At 39.8% G+C, this 24,603-nt stretch overlaps 1 protein-coding gene across 3 annotated transcripts; it reads right to left on the minus strand.

Annotated features, from left to right (window-relative positions):
- On the minus strand, positions 1-24,603 carry b3gnt2b (UDP-GlcNAc:betaGal beta-1,3-N-acetylglucosaminyltransferase 2b). Of its 3 annotated transcripts, XM_018661270.2 has the most exons (4): positions 24,248-24,602; positions 10,384-10,546; positions 7,186-7,219; positions 1-5,090 (listed from the first exon to the last, which is right to left on the minus strand). In XM_018661270.2, the coding sequence occupies exon 4, from the start codon at positions 5,063-5,065 to the stop codon at positions 3,872-3,874; it is 1,194 nt and encodes a 397-aa protein (XP_018516786.1). In that variant the 5' UTR covers positions 5,066-5,090; positions 7,186-7,219; positions 10,384-10,546; positions 24,248-24,602; the 3' UTR covers positions 1-3,871. The 3 variants fall into 3 exon arrangements, with proteins under 3 accessions (XP_018516786.1, XP_018516780.1, XP_018516791.1); XM_018661264.2 differs by lacking the exon at positions 7,186-7,219 and having other exon boundaries at positions 24,248-24,598; XM_018661275.2 differs by lacking the exons at positions 7,186-7,219; positions 10,384-10,546 and having other exon boundaries at positions 24,248-24,603.

A 24,603-nucleotide genomic window follows, 5' to 3' on the forward strand; every position in this document is an offset into this window, starting at 1 on the left:
TTACACTTGCGTCACATAATTTATTTGTTTTTATACCAATAAAAATGCATAGAACAGTACATACAAAACAGCAAAATATAACTTTATTCAAATAATCAAGTCATTCTAGGTAATAAAAAAAGCGATCACACCTAACGTGGTTGAAGGATCATTTTATACATACAGTACGTACAAACATCAGGCACAGATTTGGTTATCATTTCTGACTAGTGCAGGTGTTGTATAACACAATGACAAAAATGACATGGTTTTTGAAATACATGTCAACAGAGGGGTAATGCAGCCATGTAGTGAAAAAAAAAGAATCAATGTTACATAATTGTTAATGAAAGCAAGGATTCATCTGAAAATGACTCACAACTTTCTTTCTGGGTCACAACAGACAGATATTTGATCCAAATCCTGATTGATTAAATGAACAAGACACATGATTAACCAGTCAAAGTTGTTGTGAAATTCAGTTGTTTTAGAACATATAATATCCCAGACACTTGTGCATTAACAAATGATAATTTCTTATTGATCTTGTTACATTTTATTAGATATTTTGCCCCTGGTGTCTATTCGGTTTTCTGGAAAATTTGCCCTGTCTTGTTCACCAACACATTTCTGTGTGTTTCACTGCATGTTTTTCTATACCCACTGGATGACTGTTCTGCCTTAAAAGCAACACCACCAACTACATGAGCCCAGAGAATGACACATCCTGGCCCCTGAGACCAGATAAACACTGACTGTTGGTACACACATCTAAGTTATATGTCTCTTAGAAAATGAGAAAAAGTCCTTCAAAAGAAGAAACACAACATCAGTGAAGTGAAATGACCAGATAAAGAACAGTGACGGTGAGAGGTTACATTCAAATATACAAAGCCAGAAACATCAGACAGTACAACATAAAGAAAGAAAAGTTGCTGAACAGCCCGGACAACTGCAAAAATACCTCTACAGCCAATCATCAGACAGGAGTAACAATTCTAAAAATAAGTGATGATGACTTTTAAGAACATGTAAACATTTCAAGTAGCCACAAAATGTGTGCAGTGAGGATAGAATGTAACTTATTATTGGTATGTGAGTGGTGAGAGACTACAGTGAAGATGTTGAGGACACATGACCCAGAGAACAAGAGAACAGGTGATATAAGTTGACTTAAATATTTTAGAAGAATGAAACAAGGTCCACTCGGTCCTTGGCTCCTATTTGGTCTCCTTTTTAGTGTTTGATTTATCCTACATGGAGATAGATAGATTTTTTACCACATGTGGGTAATTAAAAATAGTGTCCAGTAGGTTGGTAATCCAAAAGAAAAAAAAAAACACTTACAAAATTTAAAGAACATAATTGTGATTGTCCTTACTTATTTATTTTGTGTGTGTGTGTGTGTGGCAAACCAGCTATCTGACACCAATGCAGGCTAAAGGTAATCTCAACACGTAGTTACAACTGTCAAACTACAGTGACACAAAACAGTAAAACAGACAGATAAGCTCCTAATATGGGGGACGTGAAGACTCAAAGACCAAGATAATGGACAGATGGTGAAAACATGAAAAAAATAAATTAGGTTACTAACTACAGTTCTGGGTCATGAAGTTGCCAGTGTCTGTATAAAGCTGAGTCTTACAAGCTAAAGTTCACCATCCTGACCAGCAGGGGGAGCTCTAACAGAAGCATAGGACCATAGGCCACCTTCTCTCACATCTCAAGTGTAACAACATGGTTCAGGGTCAATCTAAACACGTGACTGAAACCAATATTAATGCCACTTATTTACAGAGACTTCATGGATCAGGTTCAGTGACATTCTAAGTGTGAATACTGAAGAAAATCCACTTCTTGAACTGAAATCAGTGAAATGGACTGAAGTGGACTGACCCTAAACCTGGGTACAGAGCAGATTCATGCAACTCACTTCTCTGACTTTTTCGCGCAGGCTCAGGGAGAAACAAAGATCTCCTCATCTCCTCTCCCTCTCTGTAGTCATTCGTCATCTCTCTGAGACATGTCATATCACAAAGGTGCATCTGAGAAACTCTCAATATGTGTCAAATGTCTGACTGTGTCTCACATACAACTGGAAAGGAATATTATGTAACATAGATGCAAAGTAAATATGTGCAGCACCTTTCTCGTAAAGCAAGTAAAAGACAGCATTTGTGCTAAAGCCATACAGTAGTGAGCTGAGCAGTAACCTTCAAATACTTTAATTCCCAAATGAGTTACCCACCATTTTAAAACCTTCACCAGAAAACAATTCCAGGAAAGATTTAACAAATTACTAAATATATCTGGAGCTATAAAGTATGAGTTCTTAACGACTTAACTTCAACTTTTTAGAGGAATAATTAATAATTGGCTGTATCCTAAAATGGTGAGCAAAGACAATAAGATTTTTCTTTCCTCAAAAATAGATATGTAACATTTTGAAATGAAGCCTTCAAAATGATCAGTGAACATTGCAGAGCCAATTTGTCAAGTAACAGAAGCGTAAGTAGCTTAGACATGATGTTCTACCATGTTCCACCTGTGTTTTAAAGCATTACTGACTCTGATTCACTGACATCACAGTAAAGCAATATTTAACAAATATTCAACACTTTCACACAACAACTCATGAAGCAAGATATACTGAGCATTTCATATAGAACCTCTACTCTTGCAGCCAGAAATGTGTATAGCTCTGGAAATGCACTTAGGATTTATATGAGCGGTTTTTCTGGTTTATATAAGGTGAGAACCTCAAGCAGAATTAGACAGCATTTAGATTTCTCCATCCATATCAAGCCAGGCCCAGACCTGCTGAGCTGTACAGAGCTGGGCTCCTTTCCCCTTATTTCCTGAAAACAAAGTGTGTATTCACTCCACCAAACTCCCTGTTTCAAACCTAATGATTTGAACCTTTGTTGTAACATGATGTTTCTATTGGTTAAAAATGTCAAACAGCACAAATTATGGTAATCAGAAAAACTATCATTAATAAAGAGTGAAACCTGTGGATTTTTGAGAAACTGAATGATGAATTTAAAGTAAAACCTATGTCCTTTTCAAGAATGAATGAATGGTTTGTAAAGTAAAACACAAACAGCGAAGACGAGAGAGTTTCCTCAGGTGGTTTGGAGGAACTGGTTGAGTTTGAGTTGGAGCGAGTCACAAGTAAATACTTTAGGGAGTGTGGATGGAAATAGCAGCACAAACTAAGCCTCCAGCAACAATTACCAGGAAGTGTTCACCAGGAAGCTCTTTTAAAGCTAGCAGCAATAACCTGCTGCATGTGGGAACCACTGGTTTTTACCAAGAACTCACTCTTTTATGTATGTCTGAAATATTTAGACACTCGCGCTGAAAACATGACAGTCAGTGTCTTGTCCCTTGATCGAACAACAAAGAAGAGTTCCCAGGTGGACACATCCCCGGTCTTATTCTCCTTATCTATATAATACAGCATTGAGATGCTCCATTATGGAGCTGACACACAGTGTTAAAGCATTTTAAAGGCCATATAAATAGTTGTGATATAAATATGTGCACGCAATGAAAGACATGGTCACAAGCTCATTTGACACAGTAAAGCAGGGTTAGCCTGTCTATGGAAGTCTGACATCAAGTCTAAATACTATGGTGGTCATTTTTGAAAAATGGAGCTAACAACACATCCATCCTGATTTTTAGAGGTATAATGCATCAGTTGCACCAAGCTGAGGCTCCACGTGACCATTATAATTATATCTTAACTTAAAGCTGCCAACTTTTAAGCCATGACCCTGCTCAAGATAAAATATTTATCAATTTGACCTTCTGGGAGCAACCCCAAAATGTCTTCTTCTCTGGGGTCATTTCAGTCAGTCCCAAACTGGTTGCTGTGGAGCCATCACTGGCAGTTGAGATCAGGGCTACTGAGCCAGTTCCAGATCTGGATCATCTGCTGCGGGGTCCTCGGGTGAACAAGCATTAAACTCTTATAGGCGCAGGGGTTTGACCTGTACTTCTCCTCTATGTCAAATGTCCTGAAGCCTTTGTGCTTCTCGGGGGCCAGTCCTAGCTTCCTAAGACACATACCTGTGTAGACATCATCTATCGGGTAAAGCGGGACTTGTTGTGACACACCGTGCAGACGAGCAGCAATGTCACCAGAGTAAAGGTACCCACCACCTCCTGCGTACGGAGGGTACTTCCCGACATACATGCTCTCTGGGATGAAGTATTTGACCTTCTTGTCTCGGTGTGGCCCCGCGTCAGTGATCACGTCACCAACAAATAAGTCCCTGGCTTTGGGCTCTGAGAGGCCCTTGAGGAAGTCCAGGATGCGGTAGGTGTTGACAAAGACATCGTCGTCGCCTTTGAAGATGAAGTGAGCATCGGGGCAATGAGTCTGGATCCATTCCAGGAACAAAACTTCTTTGACAGTCAGGTTGAAGAATGAATCACGGTAATCCCACTGGATGATGTCTTGATGGCGGGCGCTCTCATCACGCAGGCTGTTGGATAGATCTGGGTGGTGGTCCCAAGCTGTGGCATTGCCGAGAAGGAAGACAGTAACCACCGTCTGATTGGCTATAACACCCGCCTTTCCCCAGGACTGACGAATGGCCTGGCGGCGGTCGAAATGTGATACCTGGGATTTGACAGCCAGAAGCAGGAACGGCTGCTCCTTACAGATATCGAGCTGGTCCATCACTATCGGGTAGGAACGGCAATGCATGTAAAGCAGGAAGTCCTTGAAGCGGTCTGGTAGGGAGTTGTAGTCTTTCACCTGAGTTTTAACCCTGAGATTACGCTCACAGGGATCAGAGGTCAAACTGGTGTCGGTAAACCACTCAGGCACGGCTGTGGCGCTGTAGTTAGCCATCAGGATGGGATTGTTCTGAAGGTCAAGAATCTGCTGTTGGAGGTTCCAGTAAGCCACGTTGGGAGCCAGTTTGGTCCAGAAGGGTCCGGAGGGGATTCGGACCTTGTGATGACCATTTTTGTCTTGACTGCTGTGTCGGAAAATGAGGATGAAGATGAAGAGGTTGATCATCATCACTGTCACCACAAGCTTCAGCCTTCTCCGCTGCATCGCCATGACAGCGTCCTGCAACCGTCACCACCTGAGCAGACACACAGAAAAAAAGAAATACAAATGTCAGGGACAAGAAAACTCTTTGGTTCACTGGCTGCATTTGAATACCATGGAAGGACTGGTCTAGTTTCTGGTGCACAATGTGGACTATTTACTGGATAGAGAGTATTATTGTTGTATTCAAAGTTGGTCATCAGGACTTAGTAACTGTTTTACTGCAGTGTTTAAAAAACCTAACCAAAGAGTGTGTATCATGCAACATAGCTTATGTTTTTCAAGACTTTTTGTAGAGCCCCCAGTCACTGACGTAACCCATTGATGCTGAGATTTACAACTCAAAAATTGAACATAAATTACTATCTTTATCTTTGCTAAACAATGATCACAGTGAAGCTTCTGTGGTAAACAGTTCTTTGGTCTCTTTTGATGTTTCTGTAATTTTTTTAGCCAAACACTGTGGATCAGTCATAGCGACAGCTTACAATTGAATTGATTGATCATGTGCAAACCATTTTGTGGAAAACAAGATAGCGATCAATCTTTTTTTGGTCAGTCATGGCGGCACAATAGTTAAGTGTGTTGTTTCATCACTTCTCTCTTTGTTATGAAGAAATTGTAGAGGATACTGTGACTGTGAGAACACAGTGACCCAAAGTCACATGAAAATGCTTGTTTTCCCCAAAGCATTTTAAGTTGCTGGAGGAAACATCAGAAAGGATAAAATATCTGGAAATCCAAATCATCACAGGAAAGGAAACACCTAAAAGTCTTTCTAATTTTACCATCATGGTTTACAGTGTAGCAGCTTTCAGCTTCAGGCCTCTCATGGATCACATGTACAGGATGCATGGAGCTTGTTATGGGTGAAAAGAAAGTCATACTTGAATGGAGACATTTATAGTATGGTTAATACATTGATCCCTCAAGAGAGGTTCTATTTTTGTCAGTTGCTCTGAACATCCCAGGAACCTACTGTGGCTAGTGACTCATTAGGTAATTATCCAAACCAAGATTGGATGTAATGCGTCATTCTCGCTATGAATTTTGGGGTTTTCTATTAATTGTAATCGGGCAAGTCCCTATCTGATTCCCCTTGGGTTGTTTATCTGTCCTCCATTCACATGTCCTGTTCTGCAGTCGTATCAGTGGTTAGTACTGAGATATTATGTAAAACAAGAGCTAGTGTCCCTCTGAAACGCACTTCTTAAAGGTGGTGCCTTACCAACGCAGCTTAAAACTGAAACTGTCTCTAACCACATGTCAAATCACAGATCCTTTTCTATGATCCTATAAAATCATCTGGCTCTGTGATTGTGTTCAACCACTGTGTAACGTTAAGTCAGAAAATCGTTCTGCAAACTCTGCAAATCAACAACCAACAGATGTCATTCAGGTTAACCAGCACGGTGCGTGTGAGTGTGTGTTTGCGCTAACATGACAGGCACAATCATAAAGCAGCATGCACACATTAACTGGTAGACCTGGCTACGGTTCAAACTAAATACAGTAAGACGAGCAGACAATTATCCACCATAAAAAAAAGAAAAAAGAATAACCTGAGGTCATGTTGTAAGATTAGTCTGTATTACTGCTGGCATACTGCTATGTGTCTTTTGTTAGCTGACGATGGCATGGTGTTTTACTTAATTAAAACAATATAATGACAGAGGACAATTTCATGGAAGCCAAATATTAAAGGATGCTTTGTCAACTTGGATTCCACACTGTTTGGCCAGCGCCACTGAAACCAGAAAAAGACACAAGGACATGTGATCAGTGGGTTCAAACAGACAATACAGTCTTTCACAAGGTTTGAGTCTGCCTCAGGTTTCTGCTTTGGCATTATCACTGTTAATGTTCCCTTTGCCATGTCTCACTTTTCTTTTTTTTTTTTTTTTTTACTTCTTCTTACTTAAAGTGTCTGCCTTCTTCCCTTCACTTTCTGGGCCTGTCATTCCATTTTTCGTCCTCCATTTTGTGCTTGCCAGTGCAGCAGCCACATCAGCTGTACATCTGCTTGGATGATTGTTGGGTTATTGATGAACAACACCTTAGAAATTCTTAGTGGTCTGGGCCAAAACCCTGAATGACAAACACTATCCAAGATTATTAAAATTACTTACATTTTTTGAAAATCATCTTCCTTTCTTTAGATAGCTGGCAGTAGGGATGGAACAGGACATTAGGGGAGAAAAAGGAGAGATGACATGCAACAAAGATTCTCAGCCATACCAATGACTACACGTTCAACATCTTTAACCCCTAGGCTACCAGGATTTCCCACTTGAACATTTTAATTCTGAGGTTGTAAACTCCAGACTACACATATTATAATGAGTCCTTTGAAACCAATAAAACAAACTGATGAAGGCACAATGATAAAAAAAAAAAAATGAATATATCAAAATATATAAATAAATGGCAGTAACCATGCAGCTTTTTCTCAGAAACTAAGCCAACAGGCCAGAGGCTGTGCTCTGTGAGAAAAAAGTCTCAGCATCTGGGAACTATCAGGGTCATTTAAGGGCAGTTAAAGCTTTATGTCTTGACTGTTTCAGTCAAATCCACGTCTGAAAAAAAGAAAAAAGACTCTACAGCCATGTTAGCATCTCTGAGAGGCTGCTGAAATCGATCAACGTTTAGTCTAGAATACATCAAAAAGTGGTCAAAAATACCACAGCCTTCCATGGTCCAAAATAATGAACTTAAACTGCTTGTTTTATCCAACCAACAGTTCAAAACTAAAACATATTTCATTTTTTATCATATGAGAAAAAAACAAGCCACAAATCCTCCTATTTGAAAGGCTGGGACCTGCAAATATTTGTCATTTTTTATTTAAAAATGACAGTTGATACTACTACTACTTTGGATCAAGTAATTGATTATTTGACTAATAGCCCAACTGACTGATCAGGCATCCAGTGATTAGTATTATGACGCAGACTAGAGAGAGAGAAGGACAGATAGAGAGATTTACAGATGGTTTGGAGGGTACATGCACACACACAAACAGAAGAGGAAAATCTTAAATTGTTCTCTGATACTTGTTATCAACACAAATAACACTCAAACATAAACAATTTAAAATGCAAGCAACTTCTAACAAATAAAAATGGATATTTGACGACTCTGTTTTCCTTCCTCTGCACCACTGCATGTATCCTTCCTGCCTCTGTATCGTGTTGCCTTCTCAGCCTCCTAGCAACAACTCTGCACTGCTGTGCTCCTGTTTGCTCTCTTTCCTACTCCCTATCCTTTGTTTACTCCCCTTTTTTTCTCTCCTCCTCTGTCTGTCTTCTTCTATTTTGCTCCTTGTCGTCTTCTGTTCTATCCCTTGAGTTTTACTAATATTTCCAGATAAAAAGACAAGTGCCAGCAACACAGGATGATGAAACATATTCCTGATAGTATGCCAGTATTATATTACCAACAAGGACAAGCATAGCCATAGCTTTTCCTCTTTAACCCCCCCTCCTTCTTTCTCTTTGGCTCATGGATGATTAGGCTTTCCTGTCCTCTGTATCTCCATACAAACAAGAAGACTTCTGGGAAATGAGTAGGAGGAGGGGTGGGGTGGGGGTTCTAAAGAAGAAAGCTAAACAACATGTTGACAAGACCACTGCTTCCAGACGTCTAATTAACCGACAGTAGTCTGAGGCTAAACACACACCTACCTGCATTAAGCTGATGAACCATCTGTGGCTGGCTAGAAGGCATTTGTTTTAGCCATAATTTTGTAACAAGGCTGTTTTAGCTGGTGCTCTCATCAGTGGATGAATTATAGGTGTGGTTTACTATGTTTATGTTGATAGCAGAAAAACTGCCTTTAATTAATCTTATAAAACAATTCCAGTCACATTTCTGTTGGCACAGAACAGATTTGTGACTAAAGGAGTCACTCTAAGTGTTTTTCTTTCAATACTCAAAATAAACTCCACCTTTCCGTTTCGCTGCTGCTGTGGTTTACACCTGTGGTTATAGCTGCAAAACTCGAATGGTACATCAAGATTTAAAGACTGCACCCCCCATACGTAGTAATTGTGAAATCAGGTGACGTAGAATAAAGTGCGACAAAATCTGTGGGAGGCGGAGGTTGCGCTGGATAGATGGGTCAAAAAGATACAGGACTTTCACACAGATGACTACTGGTGAAACCAACAGTCAGTTTTGTTATTATTGTGCATCCCAAATGGTTTAAAACTTTTATATAGTACTGTATGTAGATTTGGACACAGAGCATACAAATGGTTCCCTAGGACAAGTTAAAATGTGGCGACACAGGAAGAGTGGCATGTTTGTACTTCTTAGTGGTGCAGGGCTCTCGAAAATGACATAACAGTGTAAGAGGGAGAGAGAATGAGAGAGAGCCATTTTCTTTGTGTCCCAGTTTTACCAAATTTTATCAAAGACCTGAAAAGCAATCAGATACAAGCATTTCCTGTGGCTGTGGTTTAATGCCCTTTACTAATCACACTGAAACTGGTATACTTGACCGTCGTCTCTGTGATTGTGACTGTTATTTGGTTTGTAGTAGTCAGGAAATTCTTTGTGTGTTAGTCTAATGCAAACTAGTGTAAACAAAATAAATCTGAACCATACATGGCATCATAAGCTTCAGCATTCAAATAACGTCATAACTAATATAACTATGGCATAACTAGACAGTGGAAGGCTTCTTATGTAAGAAAGGCCTGACCTTTCTCATGTTATTTCAAGCCATGTGTGCTTTTGCAATAGGTGTTTATAACATACACATGTATGTTACAAACACCTATTGTGAAAACCTTTGCTGACAAAAAACATTTCTGCCTAAAACACAGTTTTAGGACTCCCTGTCGGGCTCTTAAAACATTAACTATTTTTACAATTTATGGGTGGTGCAGTGGGCCAGATACATTTCAATGCTGTTTGCAGTGTCACGCACACACATAGTTGTGGCACACTGATTATATCTAGCAGTAATCTATGGAACAAAGCCAGGCTGTGTTTGACCATTGATGTTTTCACCTGATAAAATGTTGAGTGAGGTGAGGTGTCTCACCTGGGTGGAGGATGAGCGTGAGACAGCAGAAAACAATAGCAGCATTAGGTTAAAGAGTTGTGTGTGCATGTAAGAGACTCATTGAATGTAAGCAGAATCGGATTATAAAAGTTCTGTTCAGACAAATTAAAATACCTCATGATGGAGGTGGGTGTTGGTTGATAAAAGATGAAATTAGCTAAGGTTTGTGTGTCACTTCAACTCACTTAAAAAAAGTCCTCTGACCATATGCTGCATGTGTAACAGTGTTTCTGAAGTGCTCACAGCAGATTCTTACCTGTGCAGGTGGGTGGGCCTCCTCAGCTTGTTGTGTCTTTGCGTCTCCTCTCAGTTCTCTTACCCCATACTTTGCTCCGCCCTCTGTGGCAGAGGAACCAGTGGGGAAAAGGGGCAAAGAATGAAAGGGAACTGAGGGGGAGGGGAGCAGAGGAGGGCTGAACCTGAAAGATGAAACAAGCAGCATGTCAACGGCTGTGTAGAGCTCCGTGCTGAAAAGCTGCTGAACCATTTCCTTCTCTTTTTAAATCCAACAAATGTGAACAAAAGGGAGAGAATGTAGCACTGAGGATCAGATAGGAACTGATGAGCAGGAGGTAGAGAGGATGAACAACAGATCTTGTATTTAGGTGATAACAACACAACTGACAGTTCGGTGGTAGTTTATCTGCAGTAAATATTTATATTTACTTGTATTTCTTGTATTTCCACTGTGGAGCTCCAGTTAGGAGAAAAACAAATGGTCTGTATCAGATCACACATGTCATACATGGCCCGTCTCTGCTGACTGATTAAACTAAACAAAATCAACAAGCGGGCGGCTCATGCTGATTAAGTGTGTCCACCTCACAAACTGTAACTTCAACAGTTTGTAATAGCAGTGAGAAGACAATACACAAGAGGCAGTTTAGACTGTTTCACATAATAATCTAGCCTCTAAAATAAAACACTTATTTGGGAATTTACAAATGAATTTCCACAGCAGACTGATATGATCTTTTTTTTTTTTTACAGACTTCATATATGCATTTTGCCACACCACTTAATAAATAAATGTCTTAAAATTGGCACTGGCATCAGCAATATAAGTACAATATGTATAATATGTAATCCACTTTCTCCAGGTGATTGTGGCTGGGAAAATCAGGTTTCTTTAATCCCCGATCCAATTTATAGAAATCCATGTTTCTCATATACATAATGGCAAAGAAATTTGATTACTGCAAAAGGTAGACTGGAGCCTGTTTACTCAAGTGCATATAAATTCAAATCAAATACAGCCTTGGGTGGAATAAAGACACCAAAACAGGGGAACATCAGTACATGCGATACAAAAATGAGGGACTGCTGCATTTACCAGATGACCAAGACAGAATCACACATGTCCTTCCCACCACAGAAACCAAAAGCTTTTGTCTAATAGTTGTTTTCAAGGATTTTCATGAGCTTTCAGACATTTGTGCTCATCCATGCCATTTTCTCTCCTCAGGCTTAAGAGTTTCTCAAGTATAAACTTCTCTTTATTCAAAGACATGCTGCTGCATGCACATCCGCTATGTTCCAGATACATCAGTTGGGGGAGTTTAAGGATCTTAATGTGAAACCTGGCATCACAGTTCTCAGCTGATTTCTGTGAAGCATGTCCAGAACACCGCCACCATTACTGGAAATATGCAAAGATCTGAAAACCCAAACAATTCTAGTCAAGACAAGGTAACTCTAAAGTCATGAAAGTCCTGTTCAGACTTTCTATCTGCCACCAAGATCTATCTGAGCTACGCGCCACGGCTGAAGCTTCTTGGTCAAGTAAACTTTGTCGAACTTACTTGGAAAACCAGCTATTTTTCCAAGCTGCCCACTCGTTGATCAAATCAAAACAAGATGCATTTTGATGCTAAGTGTAAACATGACTGATGCCAAATGCAGAGGAAAACACATTAGTAGGGTACACACCATGCTGGTTAACTCCCACCCAAAGCAAGTATTTTCAGCCTGACAGCAAACAAAGTATAAATGCTCCTCTTGTTTGCCCCCACTACTGACTGCTGTCAATAGACTGTAAAATTGTAACAATTACTAACAAACCCGGTGATGAACACCAGACAAACACCAAGTAACTGCACCATTTGTCTCTGGTGGATACATTTTGTGGGCAAAACACCACCAACACTACTGGTAAATTAAAAAAAATAAATAACACTAAAACAAGAATTTACTAAAGACACACTGATGTGGAAAGCTCCATTTACACACATGGCTAGATTTTGTTAATCATTAATCCACTGGCTGTATGAGGGGTCAGCAGATAATGAGGCCATATCACCTTTCACTGTGCACAGATAAGGAATAAACGGCTTCAAACATTCTCGTCATTACGCTACACCCAAAACTGTGACGAGATGTATGAGCAGAGGAGTCAATTACCAGAGGAATGTCAATAATTTCTGATGCACTCACTGACTCTAATCTAAATATGAGCCATGTAGTCTGGAATTTGCTCTTTGTCTGCCGTGCTTTCCTAACAAAATTAAAAGGACTTCTTCTTTCTTCTTCTTCCTCTGGTTTCTATTCCTCTGCTTAAATGATGGTGAAAAGGTCACAGGAATCTATCCAACATATAGTTTTTGTGGTCCAGTTGCATCTTCCCTTTATTGCAATTTCAGATGAAGTAGTGACGGCTTGAGAGTTGAAATGTTGTTAATAGACAACAAGACACTTAACCCAAACTGCTGCTTGCATGGTGGCTCACTGCCATCTGTGTTTGTGTGTCTGAAAGGATAACTAAATGGCAAATTGTAAAGCAAATCAATGGGCTCTCATTTTACTTCATGCAGCACATTTTAACACATTTTGCTTCCTGTACCTATCCCCCAACCCATGTTATTATTAACTTAAAATAATATTCAGGCTCATGGTCATGTTAACAGCTATTTGTGTTCGCAGCTGAAAACACAACTAATGAATACTAACTAGCACTAGTTTTGCTGTATGAAGGTGTATCTTCAGGTGCTAATCACTAGTGTGATAGAGGTCACCAGGACAGACACAACATAGGTCGACTGCTGTGTGTGCATGATAGCAGATAAGGAGGCAGCACAGCAGATGACTGTCCAACACTGAGACCATGTGAGGTCTCTGGACAAAGTTCAACTCTCAACTCACAGAAGGGGGGAGAATGAAGATAGAGGGACGTCTGACCAATCAGAGGCAGCACAACAGAAAAAAAAAACAAAAAAAAAACTTTCTGCTGTGCATTGAGTGAAGCCGATGTGTGACATTTCGGTTTAACATTTAACAATTTCTCAATGGGCTCTTCCACCTTGCAACAAGTCCTCACAAGCGCTGGGTATGTGAACTGGAGTAGGGTTTAATTTCCAGTTTTTCACCCAGGTATGTTATGCTGAGTGTGCTGAAAGATAAACAGTCACTCACACTGGACGAGTGCGGGTGAGGTTGTACCAGTGTCCGCATTAAAACCACTGCAGCCAACAGAACACAGAGCTGAAATGATTAGTTGATAAACAAAATTATTTTGAAACAATTTTTATAACTGCTTTATCATTTAAGTAATTTTTCCAAGCAAAAATGCCAAACATTGGATTAACCAATGTTTTTAGGTGACTTCAAGTTAAGGCTTGGTTTGAAAAAGCTTTTAGCCTATCATGCTTCTCCTATGTGTTGCTGTGTGTACAAGTGATGGAGCTAACAAAAAAGACAGCCCTACTTTACTTGATGTACTTCTTTGATGCTGTACATGTTAAAGTGAGGTTTGATGTGACGTCTTAAGTGAGGAATAGAAAGAAAAGCCCATGCCATGCAAAAAATGTATCCGTTTCAAATACTATCAAGAGATTTTGCATAAATAGTCCCACAAATGGCCTCTGAATAAAAGCATCTTTGGTTACACTAACAAATCAGTACTGATGTCTTCCGAAGATTATAGCCTGTCACCCCTGATCAGGAATACAAAAGAGGTTCAGCTATTGTGATTCAACAGCACTTTGTTTTGTGGAATATGTTACATCTTTCTATTTATCTCTGTTTTCACTTTTTAATTGTTGTGTCTTTCATGCATTATGTTAAGCACTCTAAACTGGCTTTGTGTATGAATGATGCTACGCAGATAAACTTGCCTTGTACCTGTGTTGCAAATTGTTGCACACACAGTCCGTCCTGCACCTGTGTAGATTATAACTACTGGAGAGATATTTTTGAGCACTACTTGACCCAGGTCAGAGGAATATATGAGGATGTTCCAGCATGAGGGAATGTGGGCCTAATGGCGACATGGTGCGAAGAGCGCCATAAATAGCTTGAGAGCTGCAACTGAGAGAGGTGCTGCCTGAGCTGGAGTCTGCCCACCAAATATCGACAGTCATCACCAGTATTCACAAAGGGCTAAAGGTCCTACTTCATGTGTAGGAGCTAGTTACAGACACGTGGGCTTGACTGATGAGTTTGTGCGCTTTTAAAATGAGTCCTGGTGGCTGTGTTCTTGTTAGTCAACAACTAAATTACACATTATGGAGAACTGGTTTGCAAAATAGGTACAGAATCTTTTAATAAGGTTGTAATTTGTTAAATAACCTTCATAAAATTAAGTAAAATTCATGACTTTTTTTTGTCTGAATAATGGATATCACTTTGAAACAAAAATATTCACAGCTAGTTTATCTGTGACTCTGTGTGCCTGCAACTGATTGGGATCCTGTGTTTTGCTCAGTGACACTTCAGCAGCACTCAGCATTTGAGAGCTATATTACAAGATGAAGACACAACCTTGGGTCCTCCAGCTGAGAAATTAGTCAAAACAACTGGGGACATCTGCTGCATTGTTTTTTTCTTTCATTATCTTGCATACATGACAATCTTCTAGCTACATGGTGGGTTTATCTATAAACCACAATGTTTTATAAACTGGTGGTGAGGTAAAGAGAAACTTGCATCAGCGGACAATAATCCTGTCCCACACTGTAAATAGACTGGAATTTCTCATTATCAACAAATACTTGTCACTCTGACTCCACATGCTAAAGGTCACCTGTCTCCATGCTGTGACTCGTTCACTCACACTCAACGTAATCTAAACTTAAGGATGTGTGTGTTTGTGTGTGTGTATATGACTGATCTGACGAGCACTGTCCCCTAATGAACTAAGACGTTGTGTACATACTCAGGCTACAAAATGTTTCATGTACTATATATACTCTCATGACTATAGTTCCCAAGATAACTAATGGAAGAGGAGTGAGATACAACAAATAGTCATGAATGCAGTGGTGCTATCTATTAAAACCTATTAAAATCTTACAGAAAGTCCTGGAAAATGTAAATCCAACATTCACTGGAATTGGGTCAAACCAATAGGTGTCACACTTGACTTGGCAGACGCTCCTAAGTGGAACATTATTTGACTGAGATAAGCCATGAATGAGAGCGTGGTGACTCCAGTCCACTTGGCGGTGGTATTGCATCTGTAAGCTGGTTTGCCACCTACCAATAAACATTAAAAAAGAAGAGGCAGAGAATTAAGCAGTGCTGAGTTACTTGTTCTGTTTTTATTTCTAAAATTCTGCATTATTATTAATTCATTATTATTAATTCTGAAAATTATTACAATTACAATATGAATTTAACGCTGTGACGCCATTGACACAGGCTGCTGATGTAGGCTACTTTTTAATGTACCAGAACCTATCATGATAAGCTCCTGCACTTGACTGGCGAAACAAGATATCGACCCAACTCTACTACTACTAATACTTGCTCTCTTTTAGCACTGTCTAGTGTTTGGTGCTGGGCAGGCAGTGTGCAGCAGGACAGTGCTGTGGCTGGAGATGGGACTGATGGAGTGGTGAGAGTGAACTGTGTGCTTTTTGAGGATGTATCTGGAGTCATTCATTTTACGCATTTAAGATGGACTGACAGAAAGCCCACACTGTAACTGTGGTCAAAGTGTTAGTTCAGCCTTTCAGTGGAAAACGGCAATTGCAACTAATGACAGCAGTTGTAGCAGGAAGGCAAATAGATTACCAGAGAAACATAGTCTCAGGGTATTACTGAGTACTTCTTTTCCCAGATCAAATAGATAGCTTGTGAGGTAAGGCGAGGCAGTGTAGGAAATGTGTGTCGGTGAGGAAAAGGACACACAGACACAGTGGCGTCATTTACAGAAATGCAACTGATGGTGATGGCAATGGTCTCAGCTTGGTCTAAGCTGTTTAAGTGATGTGAAATATCATGACTCCCCAGATACATTACATTTACATAAATGAAGCACTTACTACAAGCAAACAAAGAGAAAGATAAAAGCTGGTCATTCTGCAGTTGCATATAATAACTTGATTTTGAAAGTCAAACTGAGGGTGTGTGTATGAGTTAAGACTGATTGAGCATTGGCAGCTCAGGTTACAAATCCTCCCTTCTTTGATTTTCCTGATAATGATCTGAAAATTTTTATGTCAGAAAATTGAGTGAGAACAAACTCAGCCACACCCACTTCACCATCTACACTGCCCCTCTCCTTAGATGACACAATGAGCTGCACATGTGACCACATTTCTAAACAGGATGTTGAAGTGCAGTTGAAGTGCAGTGAAGTTTATGGTGCAGCTAGTGTCTATCATATTGTGCGTGTGCAACTTATAAGGGCCTAAGGGCCTGAAACTGTATGTATGGTTGCATGTACCATAAAAAACAATCATTCTGGATCAAGCCGAGCAAGTTTGGTAATTTCTGCACAGGGAACTGGTATATCTGGCATTATGTCTGAATTATTAACTGTAAATGGCTATGTAAGTATGTTACACATCCTCAGGCCTGAGGGCAGGAAGAGAGTATGAGACAGAGGGAGGGGGAGTACAGACAATGGTGCATAAGGTTTCAATCTGCTAAAAGAGTTAACATGTCCAACTTCCTGGCAAATTAGAATTTACTTCTATGCAACAAAATAATGTATATGGCGGTATATATTGGTAATTTAAATACCAAAAACTTTATGGCTTTGTTTCTTTATTCCATTACAAAGTTTCATGCGATACCAAGCCTGTGACAATGTCGATTAGCAAACTAGTTGATCTGTGACCTCTCTCCAAAGAGTCATATCCTGTTGCCCAAGCGCTGAGGTCTGCTTCATCAACCCAACTGTGTCATCCCTGACAAACCAGGAAGAAGGAACACAATCGCCATCGTCTTCAGGTTCTAGGTTCTCAAACGGCAGGATTGTCTGTTTTTCTTTGTCATATAAAAACAGTAAACTGAATACCTTTGTGCTTTGTACTTGTAGTCAAGCAAGTCAACAAGTCAAACTGACCAGACATCTGCAGACTTCAACCTGGGCTCTCATAACTTGTCTGAAGTAATGACACTGGCTGCGCTTCCCTGATAGCTGGAGGAAAAATTGAAAGGTTACATATTTTGAAAATACCAGTACTGCCTAGGGCTGCGTACCAAACTTTGGTACCTAGCACTGGTACCCAGCCCTACTCAGCCCTAGACCAAAATGTTTAGATACTGCCCGGTATCGAAAAGATGCTTTGTTTTTTCAGTGCCAAGTTTTGGTACCAAGAAGTTAATGCACGTGATTGAGATCTGATAATGCTGCCGGTGATTGGCTGTAATGTTACACGTGGTAGAGGCATGCAGGAAATATACTTATGTGGTTACACCCACCGACGCAGTTCACGTGTATCTGTGTTGTGAACTATGGTGTGTGTGTGTCAAAGCGGTTAAAAAAATGCAACCAAGGTCAAAAGTGTGGCTCCATTTTAGCAAGACTGATGCCAATAGTGCGCGATACAATATTTGCAAAAAGGACATCGTTGCTAAGACCAGCAACACGACCAATTTGATGAAGCATTTGAACGTGGATGGAATCAATTTAAGAGCAGAAAGTTGCTCTGTGTTCAGCTGCACAAAGATTTAAAAGTCCTTAGTATGCAGCAGTGAGCATCAGACTGCTGACTTGTCACTTGTTCTTTTGCACTGAAAATTATTTGTTGTATATTTTTTATGTTAGAAAACTGCTTTGAGTGGAAAAATGCCAAAGCTGAAAAATAAAACTCAAGATTTGCACCATAACATGTAACTTTCTTCGTTAGAATTGATTTGATAAAATCAAAAAAAGTATAGTTCAGGAATCGGTATCAAAATCAAGTCATCGGTATTGGTACCAGTATCGAAAATCGATACCCAGCCCTAGTATTGCCTGAATGTTACTGGGAAATGTAGTTAAACCAGTAGCACGCTCCAACATTGTGTAATCTACAGGTCACACTGACAAAAGCATAAAGAGACAATGAAACACATGCCAGTATAGACACACATTTCCTTGCAGTGCTAAGCTAAGTATCTGGTGTTATTAACTGCAGTATTTGCCATGTTGCATATAATATACTGTATTCTATTCTTCCCAAGAGTACATGGATGTTGGATTCAGTATCGCCTTCTGGGCAGTGCTGAAATTTAATGCCAGGAACATGTCACTGAAATTGGTGGATAAACAGTTGAAACAACCTGTGACACTGGCTAAACATTAAATTTCAGGTTGTTAACTGTCACCAGCAGAAAAGGTCTATCTGGGACGAATTCTGTTAAGTCGCAGTCCCGCAAGAGATAAAATACTCCATAAGTTTATTATAAAGATTTAATGTCTCTGTTATGCTCTGATGTGATCATTATCTTCCTCCAGGTTGCCCTGAGTTATGTCTTGTTATCATTACTGTGTCACACTGCATCTAATACCTCTATAGCTCATTTTCCCCTCATCAAATTCCTACTTCCCCAACCCATCTACTCCCTAAGTACATTTCCTCTCCACTCAATTGGCTCATGTACTGGAAAACAACTGCACAACACTGACTCAGATTGATGAAAGATTTCCTCCTGTTGTTAAATATACAGTGCTAACAAATGGGACTTCTTACCACACACAATAGAGTTAAGAAAAGGTATACAAAAAGGAGACAGAGAGATAAGTATCACTGACGCTACAAGTTAGATGGAACCCATCAGCTACTACTACAACAAATAAAATGGGTTAGAACAGAGAGATGTTTTCATTGTTTTCAATCTCTTTCTGCACACTGGAATTATAATGTAGCCACAGTGAGGTTAATGTGCGTCATGTTTAATGGTTTTCACATGGCATAAGACTTTTACTGTTATACACAGTACTCAAATTTTATGTGACTACAATGCTCTTCACCATACAGTGAAGGCAACTAGGGCTGCAACAAATGACTATTTTCCTTATCAATTAATACGATGATGATTTTTTAAAAATAACTTGACAATAAAAAAAATACCCATTACAATTACATAGTATTCAAATTGTCTGTCAGGCAACAGTCCAAAACCCAAGTCAGTCTAACATAATGTAAAAGAAAAGGAAATAATGTAATTTCTCATTTGAGAAGCTAAAACCAGACCCTTAATGAATTTGACAACTGACCAAAAAAAAAAAAAAATCAATCAGTTGATCTTTTTAGCTCTAAGGCAACCAAGTTTTTAAATGGCCAAGTTTGCTTAATGCCCTTGACTGGCCGTCATTTGACCTCGGTCTGACTGACCATGTCTCACTTGTCAAAAACCAGACTAAGGGGAAAAAGATGCTGAAACAAGCAAGAAGTACGGTACAGGCCTGGCACACCATCACCAATGAAGACACCAGTTGTCTGACATCAACCTACAGACAGCGTTGTCTCCTACAGTCAAACCACTTTAATCTAACAATATGCTGGGTTACACAGTGAACACAACAAATACTGTATGTAACAGTCCTTCTATAGTCAAATGCACTTACTTAGAGCTGTGTGGGACGTTAGTTTGCATTCAAGGTATCACTAAAGTCAGTTTATTTTTTCACCCACACCATTAATGACTTTAAACCCACTAATGTATTTGCCATACTGCTGTCGGCAAAATGGCTGTATCATTATGGATTAGTTGTGTCCATCCCCGTAAGCTGTTTTTAATGGATCATGGAAAACAGTGGCGGCCAAGCACTTAAATAACAGCAGCTGCTTCTGACTTTGGCAAATATACATTTGGATTAAGCTTTCTTACATACATTATCTGTGATAAAAACACTGCCAGCCAAGTCTGGCTGTTCTTAACATATCAGGGTTAAAATCAAAAATCAGATGAACAAGTCATTAAAGAACTTCTGTTTTGTTTTGTGTAGTCTGACTTACACTTTTATGGCTTAACTTAAGCATCTCATCATACAACTGAAACTGTAGGTACTATAATCGTTCTTGACCTCTGTAACTAAGAAAACTTTAGCCAGAAGAGAAGTTAATGGATAGAGTAAGAGGGTGGAAGTGTGGATAATTATGGATGAGTCTCAACTTGCTGACAAACACAGGAAGTGGAGAAACAGTGCATCTTGAAATATTGCTACACACCTCTCAACTATGACCACTGTTATGGATAGTGAATACTATGTATACTCTTTTAGTCACTGCAAAAAAGGATAATTGTTGGGGTATGTTCAGCCAAGTTAGCACATTAACTGTATGTGTCGTCTCAAACACTGATGTTCGGAAAGTTGTTTGCGGTCTTACACATTTTCAAAAGAGGAGATTGATCAGTTTCATTTGTGTGTGTCTTGCACATAATAGATCTAAAATGTGCATAGCCTGGCTCAGCACAAAGGCTTTAAGTAAGAGGAAACTTTGAGCTGAATTCTGTCAAATGTGTCTCCAAAACTATCTTGGTTAAATATCGTATTTGAAATGTGTGGAAACTGCAAACGTGCCATTGTGGTGTACCGAGCAGTTAGCACATTCAGCAGAGCTATTTCTTGCGCTTACTCACTGCACATACTCAGTAGTGTTCATCTCATATAGCTGCAGGTTTGTAGATTGTTACACCTAAGATGGACAGTTTTAGACTTACCAAATGTCACTCTACTGAACATACATAGATTAAACTGATATAAATGTTCTTATCTAGCCAACTATCGATAGACACCAACAATAAAATTTCATGAGATGTTTTACTTGTTATTTTACATTTGTAACATCTTCTCACAGGGTTTGGTAATCCAGAGTCCTGCTATCAAATAAATACAACAAAGTAAAGCAGGGATTCAGGCTGAGTCTGGACGTGTTGTTTGGCTAGCGGTCAGTCTGAGTAGCATCAGCAGTAACACCAGATGATGCTGGCAGCTTTCAGGTTGAGCCAAGTTGCAGTATTTCTGCTGTGGTTCCCGACTAAGGTGAGCTGAACTAGGATGGATTATGCTGAATTTCATTGTGGATTGTTTCTCTTGCTGACACCAGAAGAAAGGTAGGGAGAGCATTGGTGAAAATGTCGGACTTTCCTTTACCATTAACTGAAATAAACAAACAATGACAACAGGAAACCTAATGAGCACTGAGTGTTTCTGAATTTCTTGTGTTATCGCTAAATACAACTCACTTCTCTTTTGACGTTGTCTGTTGTTTTCATGTAACCTTTCCAAATGCACAACTGTATATATTTTTCCTGTTGTTAGTATTGCAAATGTGCAGAGAACGCTTGTTTAGTTTGCAGATTCCTTAGGCGAGCTGACGTCAACTTGGATGCAATGCAGAGCTCAGAATAACAGCCAAGTAGACACATTCATGCTAAAAACTGCTCTGGTCTGAGGTGTCACCAGTGACAGTACTGGATGCACTGCAAACTGGTATTGTGTGAAAAGTCTCTCAACTCAGGGTAGTGCAGATTTCTGTGTCAACATGAATGACGACAGTGTGGTTATAGTACAGAACTGATGGGATGTCCCCAATTAGCAGCACCCCTGGGTACCTTCAGGTCTCCCATTTGGGATGTGCTGAAATTACTGACCTTGAAATCCTTGAAATGAAACAAAGACTGGTGAAGAGCAATCAAAGGAATCGCTGAACCCTTCTAGCTAAAATGTATTACTTAATTCACCACTCCAGAAAGTTGCATTTCTTTTACATTTTTGATCAACTTATTTTTTATCTGAGTGTCATTGAACACTTCCTCAAGTTCAATTATCATACTGGATACAGAGTCATCTGTCTCAGCTGCCAAACATCCTCTATAAATTGAGGCTTTTGCATATTTTGAGACTGAACTGACTCCTAGAGTCTCTCTGAAATGTGGTATAGTAGGAAGTATTTAGCCCCTTAACTAAAATCAGTCTTTAACTAAAGCAGCCAGTTTTCTGCTTTTCCGCAGTCATGCACGTCCATCAAATGAATAATCAACCTGCCTCCAGCATTTTTGTGTCCATGTACACACTGTACTGGGAAAAAACTACATGCCTTATGTAGATGGTTACCCATAACGGTTTGTCTCCATATCCCTAGAAACTGTTAGTCGGCCAATATCAGGAATCTCTGGAGCAGTACTCAGAAATGGTTCATTAGATGATGTGGACTGGTTGAGATAAATACATGAGAGGAGGTAGAAAAAATGTCCTGATTCTAAAAGGTAACAGGTTTGATTTAATCAACAGGTAAATGCACATCCCATGATGGTCAAAGTGTCCTTGAGCGGGAAAGTGGAACTCATGTGTGTCACTGACACACATGAGTTGGTGGGGTAAGCACTCTGCACATTAAATGGAGAAGTTGGCTTATTATGCAGAGTGTTTGCTACCGCTGAATGGCTAAAATGGCTTTGAGATTACTAAGGCATCTCAGTTTGGACCAAGTTGGCTGACAAACTAACATTTGTTGTATTTAAAATGGAAAACAATAAGTAGCTTGCACTAGTTGCTATTGTTTGCGCTTTGAGCTCATGAAATCGAAAAAAAAAGAAGTAAAAAAAAAAAAGTAGCCATATCTCCATCTCTACCATAGAAACTTGATACTTAGATGGATCCCAACCACCAAATATGTTAACTTATTTTATCTGAGGCTATACATCACAAGACATACTTGCTGTTCTGTATTGGGCTACTTATCAATTATCTACCAACCATGTGTGTGTGTGTGGGCGGGCAGGGGGGTCGCCACATCTGAGGGGTCACAGTGATTAAGTCACTGTTGTGGACCACCATCTGGACTAACACAACAGTAAGGTATAAATAAAGACACAAAAAATGAATTCAAGATAATATATTAGTGGATTGGTATTTGTGACAGAGCCACACTACTGAACGAGCAAATCATTTTGCTCCAGAATTCCAGTCTAGACTGTAATCAAGCTGATAATGGGTTTCCATGAGTGAAAAACAGCTTGTGTAACTGCTCTCTGAAAATAAAGCTCATTCTTTTCTTAATTTTGTTGTTTGTTTCATAATGTTCACTGTCTGGTCAGAATTTAGCCCCATTCTTATTTACCAGCACGGCAGGAACATACTCTAGACTGGATGGAGGCAACTCATCCAAAGTGTGGTTTGGACTTTTCTGTCTAAACATAGCAGAGCTACAGAGCTGACACACACATCTGCACTGCAACTCTGGAAAATGTTGCTCATGCGATTAAAACTTTTATCTTCCAGAGCACATATGGCATTGGAGAGAGAGAGGAGGACTAGTAGGAGGAAAAGATTTCTGGGTTTTAGAACGGTAGGTTCTCCAGGTTTGCTCAGGTTGAAAAATGTGGGTCACCAGGAATTAAAGACAGCCCACATGTAGACAAAAGCACCATTCAGAATTTATTTTTTCAGGTATCTCCTTCAAATATTGGATTAAGGTTGGGTAACTCATTTGTATGTGTTTGTGTCTCTAAGGTTTCAGGGGCACTTGGCACTTAATGTGATAAACTTGCACTGACCAGGGAAGCAGCTAATGATTATTAACATTACTGACTCATCTTTCCATAATGAGATCGATTGCTAATAATGTTAAATAATTGTGACAAATGTATGTCACAATTTCCCTGAGCTCAAGGTGACGACTTTTGTCCAAAACTCAACGATACTCAATTTAAAATGACACCAAACAGAGAAAATTGGCGTTCTCGTTTTAGAAGCTGAAACTAGTTCATATTGGGAATGTTTGCATGGTAAATTGTTCATTTAATTTCTATGAGTCAAATAATCTAGTTCAACTACTTGTTCCATATTCTGAAAACGCTCCTAATGTGGATACACAGGCAAATTCTAACCACATATCCCCATTACTGAAACCCATAGGCTATGTTTTCCCAAGTCAAAACTCACGCACTTTCGCACAACTTACAGGGTGGGTTACTTGAGTCAACGGTTAGATGGTCGCCCGTGATATGGACGTAGTTACTCCTCTAACGTCCTGACAGAAAACTCCTCCAGGGCTTGGTGAACTCCCTCTTGTTTTCAGCCGTCCCTCGTCAGCCCAGAGTCACCTCAACATTCGCGGAGAAGTAAAATAAATCCATGCGACTTTTTCGGCGGCTAAACGTCGTCTTTTCACCACTTCAGTCGCTCTTGTTTCTTCTGTGCCGACGACTGAAGACTGCTGTTTAAAAAGCGCCGTGTACTTCTTTCACCCGGTGTCGGAGACGGGTGACGCGTGAGCTGGGCGGAGCACCTCCTCTCTCTCTCTCTCTCTCTCCCTCC

Source organism: Lates calcarifer, linkage group LG16_LG22 (assembly GCF_001640805.2).
Source record: "Lates calcarifer isolate ASB-BC8 linkage group LG16_LG22, TLL_Latcal_v3, whole genome shotgun sequence".
Classification (NCBI taxonomy): Eukaryota; Metazoa; Chordata; class Actinopteri; family Centropomidae; genus Lates; species Lates calcarifer.